Source organism: Cervus elaphus, chromosome 18 (assembly GCF_910594005.1).
Source record: "Cervus elaphus chromosome 18, mCerEla1.1, whole genome shotgun sequence".
In the NCBI taxonomy this organism is placed as follows: domain Eukaryota; kingdom Metazoa; phylum Chordata; class Mammalia; order Artiodactyla; family Cervidae; genus Cervus; species Cervus elaphus.
In genome coordinates, this window is record NC_057832.1 from 71,071,961 (window position 1) to 71,093,407 (window position 21,447).

General features: G+C 38.9%; 1 protein-coding gene across 4 annotated transcripts in view; it reads right to left on the reverse strand.

Annotated features, from left to right (window-relative positions):
- Positions 1-3,732: 3,732 nt before the first annotated feature.
- Positions 3,733-21,447, reverse strand: part of BBS9 (Bardet-Biedl syndrome 9) — a 446,238-nt gene continuing 428,523 nt past the window's right edge. For 3 of the 4 annotated variants that reach the window (XM_043873466.1, XM_043873464.1, XM_043873467.1), the window contains 2 exons: positions 4,369-4,479; positions 3,733-4,163 (listed from right to left, as the gene is read on the reverse strand). In XM_043873466.1, coding sequence (XP_043729401.1) covers positions 4,132-4,163; positions 4,369-4,479 — 143 coding nt within the window. In that variant the 3' untranslated portion in view covers positions 3,733-4,131. The remainder of the gene's footprint in view (positions 4,164-4,368; positions 4,480-21,447) is intronic. The other variant, XM_043873465.1, reaches the window with a different exon arrangement.

A 21,447-nucleotide genomic window follows, 5' to 3' on the forward strand; every position in this document is an offset into this window, starting at 1 on the left:
CCAAAGGCAGAAACAACAAAGGAAGGGGTTAATAGATTTGGAAATTTAGAAAATTTCTATTAAAAAAAATCATGTAGAAACAAAATTAAAAGACAAGTGAAAAAATGGAGAACAATGTTTATATCATAATGAACCAAGGTTTCCCTGGTGGTTCAGATGGTAAAGAATCTGCTTGCAATGCAGGAGACCCAGGTTCGATCCCTGGGTCAAGAAGATCCCCTGGAGAAGGGATTGGCAACCCACTCCAGTATTCTTACCTGGAGACTTCCATGGACAGAGGAGCCTGACAGGCTATAGCCCATGGGCTTGCAAAGAGTCAGACACGACTGAGTGACTTAACACTTTCTTTTAACTTCAATCAACCAAATATTAACATCATTTTCACATAAAGGCTATGATAAATCAATAAGGAGGTAATTATCACCACCACCAAAAAAAGGAAAAGATGAATAGGAACAGGGAATTCACCAAAGGAGGAATACAAATGGCAAATATGTAAGAACACTAGAAATGTGCAAGAACACTAGAAATCAAAGAAATGCAGCTGTCTAGGACTAAAAGCTTTTAGTTTTAAAATGTACATCTCACCAACAAGCTATACATCTGGGTGTGTATTTAGCCTTTTGGAAGCAGTCCGGATTCAAGTCCCAGTTCTGCTACATACTAACTGTGGGATACTGGATAAATTATTTAGCTTCTATAAACCTCAGTACTCTCATTTGTAAAACAAAGATACCAACATTCCCTACATCACAGTAATGTGAGGAGTAAATAAAATTGTACATATAAATTACCTAGTACATGGTAAGAATTTAATAAATGTTTGCTATTTTATTAACGCATGCATGCATGCTAACTCACTTCAGTCATGTTCAATTCTTTGCAATCCTATGGACTGCAGCCTCCCAGTCTCCTCTGTCCATATGATTCTCTAGGCAAGAATACTGCAGTGCGTTGCCATGACCTCCTCCAGGCGATTTTCCCAACCCAGGGATCGAATGAACCTGTGTCTCTTAAGTCTCCTGCATTGGCAGGTGGGTTCTTTACCACTAGCACCGTCTGGGAAGCCCATTTTATTAGTACTTATCCTCACGTATTGGGTAATAATGAAAGCATTGGGCTATTAAGAAACCTGTATCATCTTCCTTCTTCCAGCTTTTTGAGTTATTCCAAGATTATATATATACACACACACACAAACACAAGAAATACATTAATGGACAAAAGTTATTAATGACTGAAGTACTGGTGTCAAAATAATGGGAATAGTTAAGAATTATTTGGGTCTTTCTTGATTTTTAAAAAGTCACTCTAAAAGAAAACACAATTTGTGGCTCCATTATTTTTCTGCTAGCAGAAACATTTTATGTGTTTTAAATCAAGAGGCTAAAATCAGGTATAAAAGATACACACACACACACACACACACACACACACACACACATAACTTAAATTCAGGAAATCTTTTAATAAAAGATACTGTTAAGCCACTAATTAAATTATTTTTATCATTTTAGAACTTATATTTTAAATTTGATAATATTTAAAAGGTTAATTAAGGATGAACATCTTAGAATATAATGCTCAGTGAAATAAGTCAGACAGAGAAAGACAAATATTAATATCACTTACATGTGGAATCTAAAAAAAATAATACAAATGTATCTATATATAAAGCAGAAACACACTCACAGGCATAGAAGACAAACTTTCGGTTACCAAAGGGGAAGGGGGAAAAAATGAGGAATATGGAATTAACAGATATAAACTATTAAACATAAAATAGATAAACAACAAGGATTTATAACACAGGGGAATATATACCTAATATCTTGTAAGAACCTAAAATGGAATTAATCAGCAAAAAACCCAAATCACTATGCTATATACCTGAAACTAACAAAGTATTGTAAGCCAACTATGCTTTAATGTTTTTAAGTTTAATTAGTAACTTCTTTCCTTTTGGCAGCCAGTAAAATGCAAATAGTAATACATTAGATATATTTAAAAATATTTATATAACATATGCTTATAGAGTTCTGTATTAAAGTGATCTAAATAAAAAAATAAAATTATTTGGTTAAGTTATTTTGTTAATAGGCTTAAGATACTGATAACGATTTCTAGGTAAATATCTTACAAATATACTTCTGAACATAAAAACTCTCGGTATAACATGTAATTGTAGCAACAAAAGTCACCTTAAACTCCCCAATCACAGATAGGGAGTCTTTTGAATTTACATTGGTAGTCACTCCCTTATGGAATAGAGCAACAGTGGCAGCCATAAATAAAAGGAAAACAATGGAGGAGAAATATGAAAGAGCTAGAAATCATTGCACTCATGTATATTTAAAGTAACCTTTACAAATCAAACAATATTCTTCAGTCTTAAAATATCACAGGAAATAAAGGGAGAGATTCAAATGTGAATGGAAGAATTGGGGGGCACAGAGGAAGGGGAAGACTGATTAAGGCTGATGAACAAGGAAACGAGAGAAAGAAACTGAGTGAAAGAAAGGCAGATAGGACACTACAAACAGGGCATGACTCACAAGAAAGGAAAGAAAAACAGAGATGAGCTAATGGACATATGCACTCCATGGAAAAAATGTCCATGGGAATAAAATATCAAAAAAAAAAAAACCAAAAAAGTAACTCAGAAACACTCTTTAAAGAAGTAATATGCTTCTCATCTAACCTTTCTTCATTGAAGCTGTTAAAGATGATCGGAAGAGTTGTGGTTTTTCATCTTTAGGCTTACACAGAGCCATGAACATCTTTTACTGGTCCCCACAGGCTGAAAACATTAACCTAATGGTTGATTCTGGCCCAAAGGCTAGAAGTTGTCCACTCACACACTTCACAACAAAAACTATTCAATCTTCTGTTGCATCTCCTAAAAAAAAGAATGCTATAAATAATAATTAATACATCCTCTGAAATTTTTTGACATTTCACATATAGAAAAACCATGAGCCAATTTCTCCCTTGTACTGGCTGAGGTATTCCAAAACTGGCCACAGACATATTTTTGTTTAAATAAATTAGTCTTGCAACTGTAATTTTAACTTGAAATTGACAAAATCTCTTTATTTCTTGCATATGAAAACCTTATATTTTAATTATAATAGAGTGTGAATCCTTTAATAACCTGGATTTTTAAAAGGTATTACCCATTTGGGTAATGAAAAGAGGATGTTAATGTACTAGCTTCCTTTAGGAGCCTTGTGGGCTACAGCCCATGGGGTTGCAAAGAGTTGGACACAACTGAGCTACTAACACTTTTCCCTGAAAATATTTTAAACATTTTCATACAATACTATAAAACTCACCTTTTCCTACTCTTAACCTAGTCGTAGTTTCTTTCATTTATAAAACAACCATATTCAAGTCTTACTGTGGAGTAGTAACTTTTTTTTGCATGCATGGTCAGTCACTCAGTCATGTCTGACTCTTTGTGACCCCACTGACTGTAGCCCACCAGTCTCCTCTGTCCATGGGATTTTTCAGGCAAGAATATTAGAGTGGGTTGCCATTTCCTCCTCCAGAGGATCTTCCCCACCCAGGGACTGAACCCACATCTCCTGTGTCTCCTGCATTGGCAGGTGGATTCTTTAATCATTGAGCCACCTGGGAAGCCCAGCAACATTTTTTTAGTTCCATTCAGCTTCTTCCCATTAAATAAAGATATCAACTATATAACCCTCTGATTATAAATAAAATCCAAGATACTGTTCGACAATGAGATGTTTATTAAACTCAATACATTTACTATAAAAGAATTCTGTGGAAAAAATTGGGGTATCAAACAGGATCTAGGTCTCTGCATTATAAAGTCTGTCCCCAGAAGATATTCTCTCACTATATCCTGCATCTGAAATCATACAGATGACCAAAACGCAGCAACATCCTTTCCTGGTAAGACAAGTTCAGCTGCCTTGCCCATATTATTACAATCCTCCTAGAAAAATGAGAAGTCCCGATCCCCATCTCTACACATTGTTATCTCCTGGCAGGTAAGCTGGATGAAGCACCTGGGCCAGGCCTTCATCTGTGCTTGGCATGAGGTCCACACAGGGTCAACCTTCGGAAGGCCATCTTCCCCTTAACCAGACAATTCTACTGCAACTATTCTGTGACTCCTTGGAGGGGTGAAACTTCTGGGGAAATGAAAGAGAGAAAGAGAGAGAAAAGATCTGAATATTGAAAGGAATATACAAATGATCAAATTAAGCTGCACCAATGTCAAGGGGAAGGATAAAAAGTTAGAAAACGAGCAATTTTGCAAAATGCTTTTTGGTATGACAAAACCCGACCAGAGTGTCACTGTTCTGACATATGTGTGAGGGCCACCCATTCTCTTACCAGGCACAGGAGTCTCCATCATGAGGTGTTTGTGGTTGGTAAACAGTTCAGAGGAGTCTTGTTCTATTGCTCTTTCCTCTAGGTCTGATTCTGGGATTGGAGCACAGCCACCTAGTTGAAAAATACAAATAATATTTTAAAGAACAGAAAAATCAGTCTTTCCAGACATCAACAACAGCTTAAGAACGTACCGGTCATGAAGACAATAAATGATGAGACAACAATCTTCAGGAGCTGAGCAAAAAAATAATAATAGTCTTCAATGTATTTCTTTTGGAGAAAATGCTGGAAATGAGTTATTGCCCTCAAAGACACACCAATGATCACTCAGCAACAACAGCAATGGTGTTGTCTTCAAATTTATCCTTTTAAAATTCAGAATGGACAAAATCTATAGTATATGTGATACCCATACTATAATGGTAATTATATTAATAGTATGAAATTCCCTTTGGGATCAGAGAAATTATAAAAGAAACAAACCACATCAAGCATGAGGGAAAGAAATCTTCCTTGAACAAAGAGAATGGATGCTAGTGTTCTGAGACGGTGACCATGGTGGTAATTCTCTGGTGTTTAATTCTATTCCTGAATCCCAACACCTTATAGCACAGACACAAACACTTAATTATTCAACAGCAAAACCATGAATTGCATTTAGAAGCTTTCAATTCCAAGTCAATTCCAAGGTGACTTGAGGATGAGCTGGCACGACTGCACTTTTAAAATATTAAGTATAAGTCATTTGATTTTATCCACCAAAATCTTGTATGGAAAACTCATGTGAGAACTTCCTGACTACATCTGCAACTTGATTTGACTAATTTGCCATCACTTTTCTGGAAATGTACTAACATGCTGTATACTGTACACGTTTTTTCCCAAAGCCATTCTTCTTTTAAATGAAGTGTGATTTTTATTTCTTTTTCTGAGGCTTCTCATACACTGAGTCCAAAGCCTCCATATTCAAGTTTTGCTTTATGCATGAGGGGGTTTATAAAGCGAGGGTACCAGCAGCACTGATGTGTAAACCACATCATTCAAGTGAGAGGGAAGTGGCCAGATCCCAGGTCTGAAGGAAAATACACCTTATCCCTCTGTATCAGCTCTGAAAAAGAAATCGATGTTGAGGGAAACTTGAGAGACAAGGATTTCCACACTCATAAAATAAGAATTAGAGGTCGCCTCAGAGGTTCCCCAAACAGGAAATGTTAGAATTATCCATCAGTGCAATGGAACTCACCCAGCTATATCTGAAAATAGCTAGGGCCCTATCCAGAAGAAGAACCAGGTTTATTTTTAATCTCTTTCCAAAACTTATAGATCATAGTGACATTAACTATCATTATTACACACTTTCTCAGTGATGATAACTCTGCCCATATTATCTTGTTTAGTTCCTACAAACCACGCCATGAAACATAATATTATTCTCCTTTTACAGATAGGAAAATGGAGGTCTCATGAGATCAGTACCTCATTTCCTGGAAATGTTCTAACATGTTGTACAGTGTACTGATTTTTCTTCCCAAAGCTATTCTTATTAAGTCTTTGCCAAGGTCACACAGCTCCTAAGGAGTAAGACAGAGCTCACACCCAAGCCTGACAACTCCCAAAGCCTGTGTTTAAGCATTACTATACGGCTCCCAGTTGCAGCATCAGTCAGAGATCCCTGGGGAGCAGGCCTTGGGTGGCAGCAGGTTCTCTCTCACTTGCTGGTCTACCAGGTGTGGCTGTCAGGAGCACTGCTAAGGGTACTGTGAGGACAGGGACAGGCTCAGAGCCACTGTGGGACTACGGAGAAACCCAACAGATAGCACCCTTCTTCTCGTGGACCCTCATCTAACTGAGGAAAGGGGAACAGGGTATTTGGAGGTGGGGAAGGGACACCTCTGTAAGGTTAATGACAGGAAGAACAGAGAGAAGGGAGTGGTGGTGGTGATTTAGTCACTAAGCAGTCCAACTCTTGCGACCCCTCGGACTATAGCCTGCCAGGTTCCTCTGTCCATGGGATTTTCCAGGCGAGAATACTGGAGTGGGTTGCCATCTCCTTCTCCAAAAAAGAAGGGAGTGCTCCCTGCAAAACAGAACACCAACCCCAAGAAAATAGGCCAAAGAAAGGCTTTCTAGACTCATGAATCAGATTAAGTCATTTCTCCATTCCCAAGGCAGAGGGAAGAAGCAGGATGAGGACAGGAATGTTGTACTGATGCAGCTACCTTTGCATGCAAGAAAACTTTGAGAGTGGAGAAGAAGTGTCTCCTGCCAACAAATGGGAGAGAGTGCAGTGGTCAGAGAGCGGTGCTGCCATGCGTGCAGAGGCAAGTCTCCACTGATTAATCAGTGTCTACCGTTTACTCCAGCTGACTCAATACTGGAGCAAGTGAGAAGGCACAATGGAGAAGTCAGTTGCTTTAGACGATCCTGTAGATGCTACATTACGTGAATTACAACATATGTAATCTCTTGTCCTTGGCACAAAAGTTTTGCCTTGTCCAGAGTACAGAGAGATGACGAATCTTTCAAATCCCACTGCAGGGCTGACCAGTCGCAAGCCCTAGAAATGCCACCCTCTTTTCTTCAGATATCTCCGTGTGGCCAGACTGACCAACTATGAGCCTGGAGTTTCTGCCACTTCAAGCTTGGAAGGAACAGTAGGATGGGAGCTCTGGCATTCTGACCATCAGGAAAAGGGGGAAGGGGAGGAGCCCGGTGAAGAATTCCCCTACTGCTTCTTCCAGGGTTGACTCTGAATTATAATTCCTTTTTTGCCAACCTCCAGAAAAATGCTGCGTTCTGAGTGCTCTCTTCCTGGCTCTTTGAGAAAAATGGTCGGGCAGGCAGGAGGCATCACAAAGTGGTGCACACAGTTCCTGACCCACTTCCCTTTCTCCTCATCCTCCCTCCCCTGAATTGGCCAAATAAAATGCTACTTTAATTTCTGTCTCAGGTTTGTTTTCTTGCAAAAATCACTGGCATGGGAATTAGTATTAAAAAGCAGGACTTGAAGATGAAAATTTGAAGTTAGGTCACCCATCTATCTGTATGAAATAGGGGCTCCATGGCTGGGGGTAAACAGACTGGGAATACCAAGTAGTTTGCCAGTCTGCTGCCTAATTAAAGGCTCACAGAAAGCTACTCTTCATACAGCATCTTAATTTGGGTTATGCAATTGCTTAAGCTTTCATCCATGGTTAACTGGGATGAGGTACATTGAGAGGTCAAGATTGGGAGATCAAGTAGCTGTGGCATGGCAACATTTATAAGGGTTATAGAGTAGGGTGGCTGCTTCTGATAACTAGATACCCTGCAAAAAGAAAATGGCAAGTTTAGTTCAGTTAGCAGGCAGCAGAAGGCAGATCCAGCAAGTCAGAAGGCCTCTTTAGCCTTACTGGTTTAAGCCAGATCACCGGGCCAGCAGCACCAGATATGCTGGGGAGCTTATTATAAATGCAACCTCAGGTCCCATCCACACCTACTGAATTAGAATCTGCTAAGAAGGGCAGATGGGTATATCTGATGAGATTTTTGTTAGGAAAAAATATTTGGTAAAAATTCCAGGGAAGCCAGTAAAAGGAGAGAAATAAAATATAAAATCTCCAAACTAACAGAGGCCTTCTGAAGCCCATCTTGGAAGTGGAGTCTGGGTTCCACTGATGTTATATAAAGGATCCTAGGCTTAGACGCCTAGGAGAAGGGGAGAAGGGGAAGAAAAACCACAGCTGAATGAAATTATCCAAACACACATTGTGTGTGTGTGTCACAGAGGACCCAGCGGCAAAAGCAAGGGAAAGCCAGGGACTTCCTGATCTGGAAAGCATAGTGCTGCGGACTTACTGTGTGCTGGGCACTTGGCCGCGAATTCTCAATGCATTAGCTCACTCAGTCCTCAAACAGCTCTGTAAGGAAGGGGTCCACGTGGCCACCTCTGAAGTTGACTACTCTGTTTACTCATGCTACTTGATCTGCTGAGTTCTATTTGACAGAGACTTGATTCTAGCCCAGACGAATCCTGGTGGCCCAGCTTACCTGCCTCACTACCTGGTACTCAGGTAGCCTGAACAGGAGGTTTGCTGAATAGCACATATTTTTAGGCTGTGGGCCATCTGGTCTGTGGTCTCAGTTTTGCCACTGTAGTGCAAAAGCATCCAAGGACAAAATGAAAGCATGAATGAGCATCAGCTATGTTCCAATAAAACTTCATTGATTAAAGCAGGCAATGGGTCAGATCTGGCCCACTAGCTGTAAGTAGTGTGCCAACCCCTGGCCTAATTCAAGCTACTCTTCATGTAGCATCTTAATTCTAAATGTTCCTAGAGGCATTTAACACAGTCAGATCATCTGACAGTATTGCCATAACAATAGTAACAAGGAGGAGGAGGAGTAATAGTAGCAGTTCTTTAAAAGAATATTGCTAGCCCTACTGTTAAAAATGCTTTTTGTTTGGGCAGTGATTAAGTTTATCTTTAATAAACTTTCATTTTTAGAACAGTTTTAGATGTATAGAAAAAAAAATGGCAAATAATACAAAGAATTTCTGTATATTCTCTACATAGTTTGTCCTGTTGTTAACATCTTGCATCAGTATGGTACATTTGTTATGATCAGTGAACCAATATGGGTACCTTTAGTTAAAATCTACGGTCCATTCAGATTTCCTTAGTTTTTACTTAACATCCTTTTCTGTCTCGGGATCGCATCTAGAAAACCCCATGGCATTAGTTGTCCTCTCTCCTTTGACTCTTCTTGGTGGTGACAGCTTCCCAAACTTTCCTTACTTTTGATGGCCTTGAAGTTTTGACAAGTATTTGGTCAGGTATATTGAAGAATGCCCTTCTATTGGAAACTGTTTAATGTTTTTCTCATGATTAGATTGGGGAGAAAAAAAGATAGTTTCCTTTCCTAAATTCTTAGAGTTCCCGATTTTGGGATTGTTGCCAGTTGTTCATCTTTTCCTCTATCAAAACATCAGGTGAGCAGTTGAATGGTGGGGACAGTGAAGGGGTTGGGTGGCCAACAGCGAGTCTTGACTTAGACTGTAAAGTCCTCAGGAGTGGGTCAGGCTGGGGCTAGCTGTCAGACCCAGGCAGGTTACCAGTTGTCCCATTTGTAAAGAGAGGGTCTTAATGAGGCCTTTTGTGTGGATTATGTGACACTGTATACACTGAACACAGTGCTCAGCACAAAGTACCTTTCACCATTTCTGTCATCTATGAATTTTCTTGGCATAGATGCACTTTCCACACCATTTCTGAGGAATGAAAGAACTTTAGCTTTTAATGCAACCACCTTCATTTAAAAACAGAGGCTCAGAGAGGGTAGTGGATGTCCCTTATATTCTAGGGCTTGTGCCTGGTTCTCCTGCTTGCTAAACCATTACCACTTTCCCAAAACCACCTTTTTTTTCCAGAAAGATCTCAGTGGATTTGTGTGTAAGTTGGCTGTCCTGACCAATACTTCCTTTTAATGATACAGAAAACCCAGAAAGTTGGCAAGCTGTTCTTTGGGTGTATTTTAGAACTTTGTAGATTTATATTCTTGCAACAGAGATCTCTGCAATCAACTGAGTATATGGGTGCAAATATTCCATTCCTTCAGGGAGGAAAAACATTTTTCTTCTTTTATCTTCCCATGTTTAAAAGGAATCAAACAAGCAGACACTTTGAGAATCACAAATGACCACAGACACCCTGCTCTGATTTGCTAGCCAAAGAATCTTCTGTTCATATGCCTGAAATGTCACTAAAAATTAAAAACAGCAAAAACCTCAAAAATATATACCAATGACATTTTTCTTTTAATCAAGATTTACTTGATGGATAAAGTGTTTTTGAGGTTAATATTCAGATTCCATTTCAAAGGTTTTTAATTCGTGTGAAGTGTGGGGAATAGATGCTTTGAAAAGAATATTTCACTATCTTAAACATGAAAAGCTTCCCTAAGAAACTATGAGGATTAAAAAAAATTTTTTAAAGTTAATTTATTTTAATTGGAGGATAATTACAATATTGTGGTGGTTTTTGCCACACATCGACGTGAATCAGTCACAGGTATACATGTGTCCCCCATCCTGAGCCCCCCTCCCACCTCCCTCCCTACCCCATCCCTCTGGGTTGTCCCAGATCACTGGCTTTGAGTGCTCTGCTTCACGCATCGAACTTGCACTGGTCATCTATTTTACATGTGGTAATACACATGTCTCAATGCTATTCTCTCAAATCAGAAACTATGAATATTAAAAAACTCTCTGAAAATGTATCCATTTGAAAAAGTTTTACTCTTTATCCTTTCTCAGTCTCTGTCTCTCTGTCTAAATGTGCACACATATCCACATGCAGGGCATATAGACAAGCATAAGAGTTTTCCTGATAATGCTCTTTTACTTTGTTCATTTTTATATTTTTTTTAAATATATTTTTCTCTAGGGCTTCCTGTGTGGCTCAGTAATAAGGAATCTGCCTGCCAATGCAGGAGACATGGATTCAATTCCTGATTCAGGAAGGCACCACATGCTGCAGAGTGGCCAAGCCCCTGCCCCACAACAACTGAGCCTGTGCTCCAGAGCCTGGGAGCCGAACTACTGAGCCCAGGTTCCACAACTACTGAAGCCCACCTAGAGTCCATGCTCTACCACAAGAGAAGCCACCGCAATGAGAAGCCCACACAGCACAACTATAGGGTAGCCCCCGCTCTCCACAACTAGAGAAAAGCCAGTGCAGCGACAAAGATGCAGCACAATCAAAAATAACAAAAATAAATAAATAAGTAAAATTATATATGAAATATAAATGCATATATATATATATATATATATATATATATATATATGTAAGCTACAGGAAGTAAAAAATCCTATGGTATGTTTGCGAACCAATTTTAACTGAGTATTTATAAATTTTTTGACAAAATGGAAGAATGGAAGGAAGAGAAGTGAGTAAAAGAGAGAAGGAGATAAGAGGATGAAAAGGAAAAGTGGGGAGGGGAGGATGAATTAGCAACATAGTCCATATTTCTGTGTGTACACTTCTACAGAAGATATTTGGGGTGACTTACTAAAGGTATAGATAATAAAATATTAAAGAAAAAAAACATAATAGCAGTTAGAAAAATGTGATGCAGAGGAGGAGCTATATGGCTAGGAAGAACTGTATATAAAATACAGATAAAGACTTATACAAGGGCTGGCACAGAGATAAAAAGCCAAAAGCTCTGGAGTAGAAGTGGGGCTGCACTTCACCTGATTAATTCTCCACCGACCTCCCTTCCTCCACACTGGACTTCAAATCAAAGGGCCCAATCTATCTTGTACTTGGACTTAACATTTCCTTAAGAGCACACTATAATTGGTAAAGCTATGCTTGTTGGAATTTTTTGGACTGATGGTATGGGTGTGTGTGGGGGTGTGTGTGCATGTATGCACACATGCCTATTCTGTGCTTAAGGGCCACTTTATTTTTAAACTCTTGTCTGTTTATATCTTCTCTTTTCTTTAGGATTTTAAGTCTTCTCCCTCTCTCTAAATTTTTTTTTTTTTTAACTTTTGGCTACACCCCACAGCATGCGGGACCATAGTTCCCCAACCAGGGATCAAACCTGTGCCTCCCTGCATGAGAAGGTAGTTAAGGGCCATTTTAGACAGCCAAGATTTCTGTGAAATTGGGTTTACTTACCAAGCAAATACTACAGAAAAACACACGTATAGGAGATTGTTAAAAACACAACAGCCAGTCAGTCAGTCAGTCCAGTCACTCAGTCATGTCCAACTCTTTGCGACCCCATGAATCGCAGCACGCCAGGCCTCCCTGTCCATCACCAACTCCCAGAGTTTACTCAAACTCATGTCTATCGAGTCAGTGATGCCATCCAGTCATCTCATCCCCTGTCGTCCCCTTCTCCTCCTGCCCTCAATCCCTCCCAGCATCAGGGTCTTTTCCAATGAGTCAACTCTTTGCATGAGGTGGCCAAAGTATTGGAGTTTCAGCTTCAGCATCAGTCCTTCCAATGAACACCCAGGATTGATCTCATTTAAGGTGGACTGGTTGGATCTCCTTGCAGTCCAAGGGACAACAGCCAGAGACCTTGACAAAGCCCATCTTAGAAATAAAGCCCTCAAGAATCTAATACAGTACTGAATGAATATAGTGTGACAAATCAGATTGATATCATATGATGATGCTGCTTCCTTAAAGGAGGAACTGGAGAGCATTAGTTGATATCTTTCTCATCTCCATTTCCATGAGATCCTTTTTTTGGTTATAACGTGGAGACACCCCACCCTTAATCTGGTACAATTTTACAAGTTCAAAACTCAGGACAACAGAAGAAAAAAATATCTTTCAATAAAGTCTTAGGTTTCCAGTTCCAATATATGATATTTGTTTTCTGTGTCTCTTTTAAATCTATTTTGTAACTTTTCTTTCTCTATATATTTCCAGATGACATGCTGACTGCATAGATGGTAGCTTATCTACTAGTTAACACAGATAATAATGGTTAACCACAGAGAGGCAGGTGAAGGTCACTGTAATATGTGTCCAACATGATCCCTATAGAATGCTTGAGAGTTCAGTTCCACTGCCTAATAACAAACTTTGATCTCCCCACACCCAGTAAGAACTTCAAATGTGTTCAAGGGTATGCACACACCTATGTTTGAAAATAGTTCCATTTCACATCTCACAAGACCAAGTTTGTGAATAAAAGTGAGTCTAATATATTTTAAGGGGTCTAGCATGTGTCTCAGCAAGTTCTAAAATTCCCATAATTAAGTCCTTGGGGTATAAGGGCTCCTGTCAGAGAATCTAGATTTAACAGAGCAGGGTCCTCCTGGCCTTAAGATGTTTCCACAACTTGAATAATAATAGGTGTCCAGGTATTTTTTTAGCTGGACCACCACTTAGAATGTAGGTCCACTCAGTACAAAGGATTAAGAAATACAGGAACATAGCAATTTTCATCCAGTGATAATTATGTAAACAGAATGTACCAAGCAGAGAAAAGTCCTATTTACAAAAAAATCAAGCATAGTCCATAAATCCCACAGATTGGAACGGATCCAGGTTAAGAATTTCTCCAGATGTCACTCTGTAAACAGGGCTTCATAAAGTGAATTCCCCAATTAATTGTTGGTAAGAGTAAGCTCTACAGTATGTTAGTGCATTATGACCCTCCACAATATGTAGGTGAATTGTCTGGCCCTATAGATCATTAGTCAGATATGATACAATAGAATTCAGGAGAAAGAAGTGGAGTAAGCACAATTTCTTCTGGTATAGAGAGAAGGTCCCATAAAATTACTGCTCAGGAACTCAGAGCTTTGTTCACTGAAGGAAATGAGAACTCTCCCATTTATTTGCATTACATCTGTTTTTCTAACACATTTAGTTCTTAACCTGGAGTACTTGGAAAGACACACACCCAGTAAGAACATAAACATGGAACTTAAAAAAAAAAAAAAAAAAAAAGGACTACTCACTATTTTGTTAAAGTCTCCAATCACAATGTTTTCCCACATGTTAACAAGGCCATTAAATCCTCCAAAGAGGAACACAAAAGTATTACCCAGCCATTGTGAGAAGGTGGGGAAGAAGAGAAAGTTAATAATTGCTTTCCCTTGCCAGTTGATCAATGTCTAGAGCACTCTGCAAGGAAATGCAAGATGCATTGTCTTTCAGCTAGATCTTTTCTATACTGATAAATATAGCACTTTTTTGTTCTAAAAGAAGGTGATTGTGATTTTTAATTTCCATTTTGTTTCTAAATCCTAAGGCAATCCAATGTACAACTGGAAAGAGACATAATTTTAAGACATTTCCATTTCAAATACTTTCCTCTCCTAACTCCCTCTTCAGAGACCAACTCTCTCTCAGAAGTACACAGGCACAAATAAAACATTATAGCTACAGTTGAGAAAGAAAGGAAGCCAATAGTTCTGCAATAATAATTTCTTTAAAAAAAATGAAACAGTATGAGTATAACTCCACTTTGCCTGGACACTACATAATAAGAGAGCCAGTGTTCTTCACAGCTTCCCTCTTGCATCAAGTGGCTATTAATTCCCCAGTGATCCTGGCAACGTTTCTTCAACGAATTTCTTTCCACAACCCAATTAAAAGCCATAATCTTGACTAAACTGTGTTGTTTTTAAAAATGACAGAGACTAGATGGATGGAGATTTTGAAACCAAGAGTTCAGCTGGGTCACTTCAGTTATAAAAAGGTTTAGAGAAAAGGGTGAAGAACACAGTGGCTCTCGAGAGTGCCTGTTTCATCATACTCTCTCACAAATGAGGAACCTGAACAAGTGTTCTTGCCTGGAGAATCCCATGGACAGAGGAGCCTAGCAGGCTATAGTCCATAGGGTCACAAAGAGTTGAACACCACTAAAGCGTCTTAGCACGCAGGCACAAACAAGTACTCAGGATTCATTCCAAAACAACTCTGTTATCTAATGATAAATGTCTACAATAGCCCATTAAACAAGGTCATATTTTGCAGAGAAGGGAAATGTACACAAGATGATAAACCATCCCTTTGATGATGGGAAGGAATATCCGAGATGGGACATGGCAAGTATCATCAAATCTTGAGAAAAGTCACATGAGTCTGGACCTCAGTTTCCTTTTTTTAAAATGCTGAAAATAACAGCATTCACTTTATGAAAGATGAAGATTAATTTGGTTGATGCTTGTAATACAGTTATCACAGAGCCTGGCACAGAATAAGCCCCCAGTAAATGCTGGGCTATTATTTTCAGTACTAACTTCCAACATACGTTAGTCATTACGTTACAGCCAATTACACACGAAACTACAAGCCATGAGCATGGTATGAATTTATATCTGATGCTCGAAAACATGCTTAGGTGAAAACAGAAATGGGGAACGAAGACCAGAGGTGGAATGTTTCTATTAGTAGCTGGATCCAATGGTCAAAGCCAAAATTGTCAAAGAGGCACTAAAATAACTCACTTGAAAAACAGTGCACACATTCTTTTTAAGATGAAATCACCAATAATCTACTATTCTAGATAACCACTCTTCTGAGATTACAATAGGAATTTTAAAAGGGCTCAAATGGTGATGATGATCAACGGTGAACAATCACATTCATTGTTTTCTATTTACCAGCAGGGCCATTACTACTGAGAAACGCAAACCCACAAGATAATATGACATAAATGGATGAAACATTAAGATAAAAGGGTAAAACAGTGGTAGGTTTGCTTTCTCATGGGAAATTGAAATGGCCAGCAGATGAACCTTAAAAGAGGAAGTCTGCTGACCTAGTGTTACTAAACATAGGAGGCAGCCAAGGAACAGAGGAATAAAGCAACATATTTAAATGTATGCCTTGAAGGAAGCAAACACCAATTACTTTTATATGATTTTAATTCTCCCAGTGAATACGGGTGTTGGCAAGTCCTTCTGGAAAAGGAAGGGATTATTAATGAAGGATTCAGTGGCAGTGCTCACCAGGTTCTAAGAAATAATGATTAACAAAGAGTCATTTACTTCATACTTCATCTCTAGAGCTAAAGAATTTTTAAGAATCCTTTAAAAACTAGTATAGTATTAATGCTCACATATAATCTACTTTAATTTCAAGATGGTTCTATAGCCTGTGTGATAAACAAATAAGCTTCCCACAGGAAAATAAACACATAGAGGAAAATAGCTGAATTTTTTTCTCTTTTGCAAAGAGTGTATGTTTAATATATACTTGTGATTTGGAAAGTTATTCATGAAGCTTGAAGAAATATATGGGAAATATGGTCTTTAGAAAAGTTATTTTTGAAGAATGCTCTCCACATCATTCCAAGATTATGCCCTTGTAACAGTTCACTAATGTCTAGTAAATCTGGGAAATACCCAACAGCTCCTATATTCTATCTTGTTTCTCAGAAAAACTTAGCCCAGCAACTCTAAAAAACTGTCATTTGTGTAAAATGGAATCTCTCTAGCTAATATCTTTCTCTTAAAATTCTCCAGTTTCCCTAAGAGCATGGACTTTGGGGCTAGGCTGTCAGAATTTTAATCCCAGCCTCACCATTATTGATTTATTTTCTTTTAACTGTTTACTTAATCTTTCTATGCCTCAATTTCCTTATTTGCAAAATGCAGATGATAACTGTATCTAGCTCATAGGTAATTGGAAAGATTAAATGAGTTATGGAGTGGATAGCTGTTCCCTTCTCCAGGGGATCTTCCCAACCCAGGGATCGAACCCAGGTCTCCCACATTGCAGGCAGATTCTTTACCAGCTGAGCCATGAGGGAAATCCGTTAATTTAATGTGAAGCACGTCAAACAGCACCTGGTTCATAGTAAGTGATACGTAAGTGTTTTAATAATAAGTATTACTATTATTCTGATCATCTTTGCTTTATATTGTCAAAATTCCCTCACCTAAAAGCCTGGGGTTCTCATGTAAGCTGAATGGAAGGAAGGTGGTGAATTTTCAGAAGCAGAGAGCAGCAGTTACATATGCTTGAACTCCAGGAATGCAAACTGTCCTGTTAACTAGTCAAGGAAAACCTTAACTGTTGTCTTACCTGGCAAAAAACAGTATCCACTAGGAATTAACAGCTTGATAAAGAAAGTACAAGGACTGGGGTCTAGATAAATAGTAAAAGATGACAATAAATATCAAATCGGGAATAATGTACTGCATCGTGACCCCCCACTTTCTGTATCTTCTTCCATTTCTTTGCTCCTCTTGACAGCAAAACTTCTCCAAAGAACTGCCTGTATTTGATGTTTTAAATTCTTTTCCTTTCTATTGTACATCCATCTCAGTCTAGACCTGGCCTCTATCACTCCACAAAAGGTGTTTTTTTCAAGATCACTAATGACCTTCATGCTGCTAAATCTACAGTTTTCAGCCCTTAGCTTACTTGATCTATTAGCATTTGACACAGCCTATGGTTCTACAATCTTTTAAAACTCTTTCTTCATCTGGCTTCCAGGATGCCATATTCTACTGATTTTTCTCTGTCCTCACTCTATGTTCCTTCTCAGCATCCTTTGCTGGGTCCTCCTCTTCTCCCAAACTCCTAAAAGTCCCAACACTTCTAGCACTCAGTCTTTGACTCCCCTCTCTTTACTAAAATCACTCCCTTGGTGACCTTATCCAGTCTCATGGCTTTGCAGGCTGACAACTCCTAATTTCATAACTCCAGCCCAGATTTCTCTCCTGAACTTCAGACTTGTTATATCCAATTACTTAGTCAATATCTCCACTTGGACATCTTATAGCATATCAAACTCAACATGTACCAAACAGTATTCCTGATCTTCCCCACAAACCTGTTCCACCCCATAGCCTTTCTCATTTCAACTTTATCCTTCCAGTTGATGCTGCATGCATGCTCAGTCATGCCTGACTCTTTGCCACCCTATGGACTGTAGTCCATCAGCCTCCTCTATCCATGGGATTTCCCAGGCAAGAATACTGGAGTGGGTTGTCATTTCCTACTCCAGGGGATCTTCCTGACCCAGGGATCAAACCCAGGTCTCCTGTGTCTCCTGCATTGGCAGGCAGACTTTTTACCACTTCACCACCTGGGTAGCCGAAAGTTCAAGTCAAAACTCTTAGGGTCATTCTGGATTCTCTGTTTCCTTTCACACATCATGGCCACTCTGTTAGGAATTCTGTTGTCTTTACATTTAAAATATATCAAGAATCAGATCACTTCTCACCACCTTCACCACTACTATCACTGTGCAGCAATCCACCATCACCTCTTCCTTGAACCACTGCTGAATTACTGACCTGTGTAAACCTCAAACTGACTGCCCACTTCTACCTTTGACCACCCCCGCCCCACAATCTATTCACAATACAGCAGGCAGGCATTCTTTTAAAACATAAGATTATATTATTCCCTGGTAGCTCAATGGTAAAGAATCTAGCTGCAATGCAGGAGACCCCTGTTTGATTTCTGGATCAGGAAGATCCGCTGAAGGGACAGGCTACCCACTCCAGTATTCTTGGGCTTCCCTGGTAGTTCAGATGATAAAGAATCCGCCTGCAATGTGGGAGACATGGGTTCAATCCCTGGGTTGGGAAGATCCCCTGGAGAAGGGAATGGCCACCTATTCCAGTATTCTGGCCTGGAGAATTCCATGGACGGAGAAATCTGGCAGCCTACAGCCCATGGGGTCGCAAAGAGTCAGACACAACTGAGTGACTTTCACTTCACTTTCTTCAAAATGGTCCTCCTCACTTCACTCAGTAAAAAACAGAAGTCAGCCAAAAGGCTGTGCATGATCTGACCCCTCTAACTGCACCTCTGCCCACTCAGTCTCACTACTGGCTTTCTTGCTGTCTTGGGAACATGCTAGGCTTGTTCTCTTTACCGGGAACAGCTATCTCTCTGATCTCTGCATGGATAAATCCCTCACCTCTTTAAATCTCTGTTCAAAAGTTGCCTTTTCAACAAAGCCTACCCTGACAACCCAATTTAAAATTATAATCTTGTAGCTGCCACCTTTCTGACATTTCTTTTTCCATAGTACTTACCACCTTTAAACACTAACACTTGTTATTTTCTAACATACTACATAGTTCACATCTTTATCATGTTTATTGTTTATCATCTCCCCCGCTAGAATAAGAGCTTCAAAATTGTGGGGATCTTTATTTTGTTTGCTGCTGTATCCCCAGCCCTAGAATGGTTCCTGGCACACAGGAAGCACACAATAATTACTGGTTGCCTTGAGTGAATGAATTTAAGCTAAGGGATTAGGAAGAAGCAATGGAAACCAAAATTCATTCTATTTTTTTTTTTTTTTTTTACATATTACTCTCTACCTTTTCCACTGGGAGACTGGAAAATAATTACAGCAGAGCATAGTATAGTACCTCTTACGCCTATTCCCCAGCACACCTGGTTGCTCTGTGGATCAAAAAATGTTCTCAAAAAGTTCTTGAGTTAGTTAATACACATCTTTAAGAAATGAATCTTCCTGGATGATAACACATGGAGAATCTGTGAGACTGAGTAGGTGCAACAACAAAATGTTCAGCCCAGAAAAGAAATAAGATCCCAGTAGTAATTTCTGTAGAAGCTAAAGTTAAAAAGAAGTAACAGAGCACTTGTAATTCTAGTTCTTGATAACAGTCATTTGTGGATGAAGGAACTGCAAAGGAAGGTACAAAGACATCTGTCTGCTTGGAAAATTTCTCAAAATGAATGAAAAAGGATCTATCTTATTTCCACTGGGGCATCAAGTTATGGCCTGGAACAGTTTATTTTTCCCAGGCTACTTCAAATCAAAACGTGTTTTTAAAAGCAAGCCCAACGAAGGATTAGATAAACAACTGGACAATGTTTTCTACACTCTGGTAACATAAACATTTCGAATTCCTCCCTAACTCTTGACAAGCATAAATCTCTAATTCCAGAGAAGGTGAAATATCCTCAAAGTTAAACATTATTTTGAATTATTCACATTTACCTCCATTTCCATCTTATACTTTCTTGGCAGTAAAAAGCCAGGTTATGTCCAAACTATGGTAGAATGACTCTCTTCCAATAGTAAAACAACTTGAACTAACCCCAGCTCTGCTTTCTTTGAAGATGGAATACAGCAGCGCCTCCCAACAGTTTTTCTTCTTTCTTACCTCTATACATCCTGCACTACCTTACCCTTTTTCAAACCAAATCTTAAAAAAAAAAAAAAAAGGCACAGAGGGATGATGTGAAGCTGTCTGTCTGTAACTGAGCCATGAAAATCATTTTTAAATGGATGTCAAACACAAAACAGGTAAGCTGAAAGAGTTGGTAAGGCAAGCTGTCTCTGGCTGAGGAAGGGAGACACGGAGTAAGACCTCACTGAGAGAGGAAGTCCTCTGGAAATGCCATGGGGGACAAAAGGAAAGGAAGGGAGAGAATGGAGGAAAACAAAGGGGCGAAGATGCAGAGGGAATGAGGATAACCAACCCATGGTACAATCCACATGTCGGAAGACTTAGGAAAAGAAGAGAGAAGAGAAAGAAGAGAGAAGAGAAAGGAATAGAAGAGAGAAGAGAAAATACTAACCTGATAGAACTGTTCTGTTTACATGGTGTTCCACAGTCTACGAAACAGTCTCACTTGACCTTGGTTGGCCCTCACAACTCTGAGTTGTAGAGCAGGTAAAAATCTGCATCCCCAGAGTCCAGGAAAACTGCCCATTCAGCTTCTGGGCAAGCTACTTAATATTAAAATTATTACTTAATACTTTAGCAATTACTAAAGTAAATACTTAAGTAATTACTAATTACTTAAAATTATTACTTAATAATTTAATTTTTTAATTTTTTTTAAAAATTATTACTTAATAATTTTAAATCTCCATTTCCTCATTGGCAAAATGGAAATAACACCTTCCAAACAAATGATTGTGAGGAGTAAATGAGATATTATATAAAGCATCAGAGACAAAGTCATGCTCAATAATTGATAGCAAAAATAAATGATAAGAAGATTGACAACCTAAGGTCAGATAATCAGCCAATGATCCTGTTAGGAGTAGAACCTGGGTCTTCCATGCTGTAGGCATTTTCCACCAAAACACACTGTGGTAGAGAACAAGATGGAAGGCAAGAATTAAGGGGGCTTTTAAGAAATACAGATGTTCAAGGTGGAAATGTGCAGTACAAACAAAGCAGACAATGGAAGATCCAGTCTATGGATTCTGAGGGGTGAAAACTGGATGCAATTTTTATAAAAGAACAGGAAAGGATGACCATGGTACATGAAGGGACAGGATTAGGAACTTATTTATGATATTGAATAATTACATTAGTACCATTTTTAAGTACTTTCTATGTGCTAACCATAGTACTTTACATGTTTGCTTATTACACAGCTGCCTAAAATGGTAGTTAGTAGTGTCTCATTTCACAGGTGATGAACTAGACTCTAAAAAGTTCAAGTGATTTGCTCAAAGTCATGCACACAGTGAATGAGAGAATCTTCTCGGTGCTGACTCCAGAATCAGTCTTAAGCCATTCCAGAAGCTTATTTCTCCCTGATAGAAATAAAAGACACATAGCAATTGGCTTGTGAATTACTGCTTAAAGAATAAGAGTTT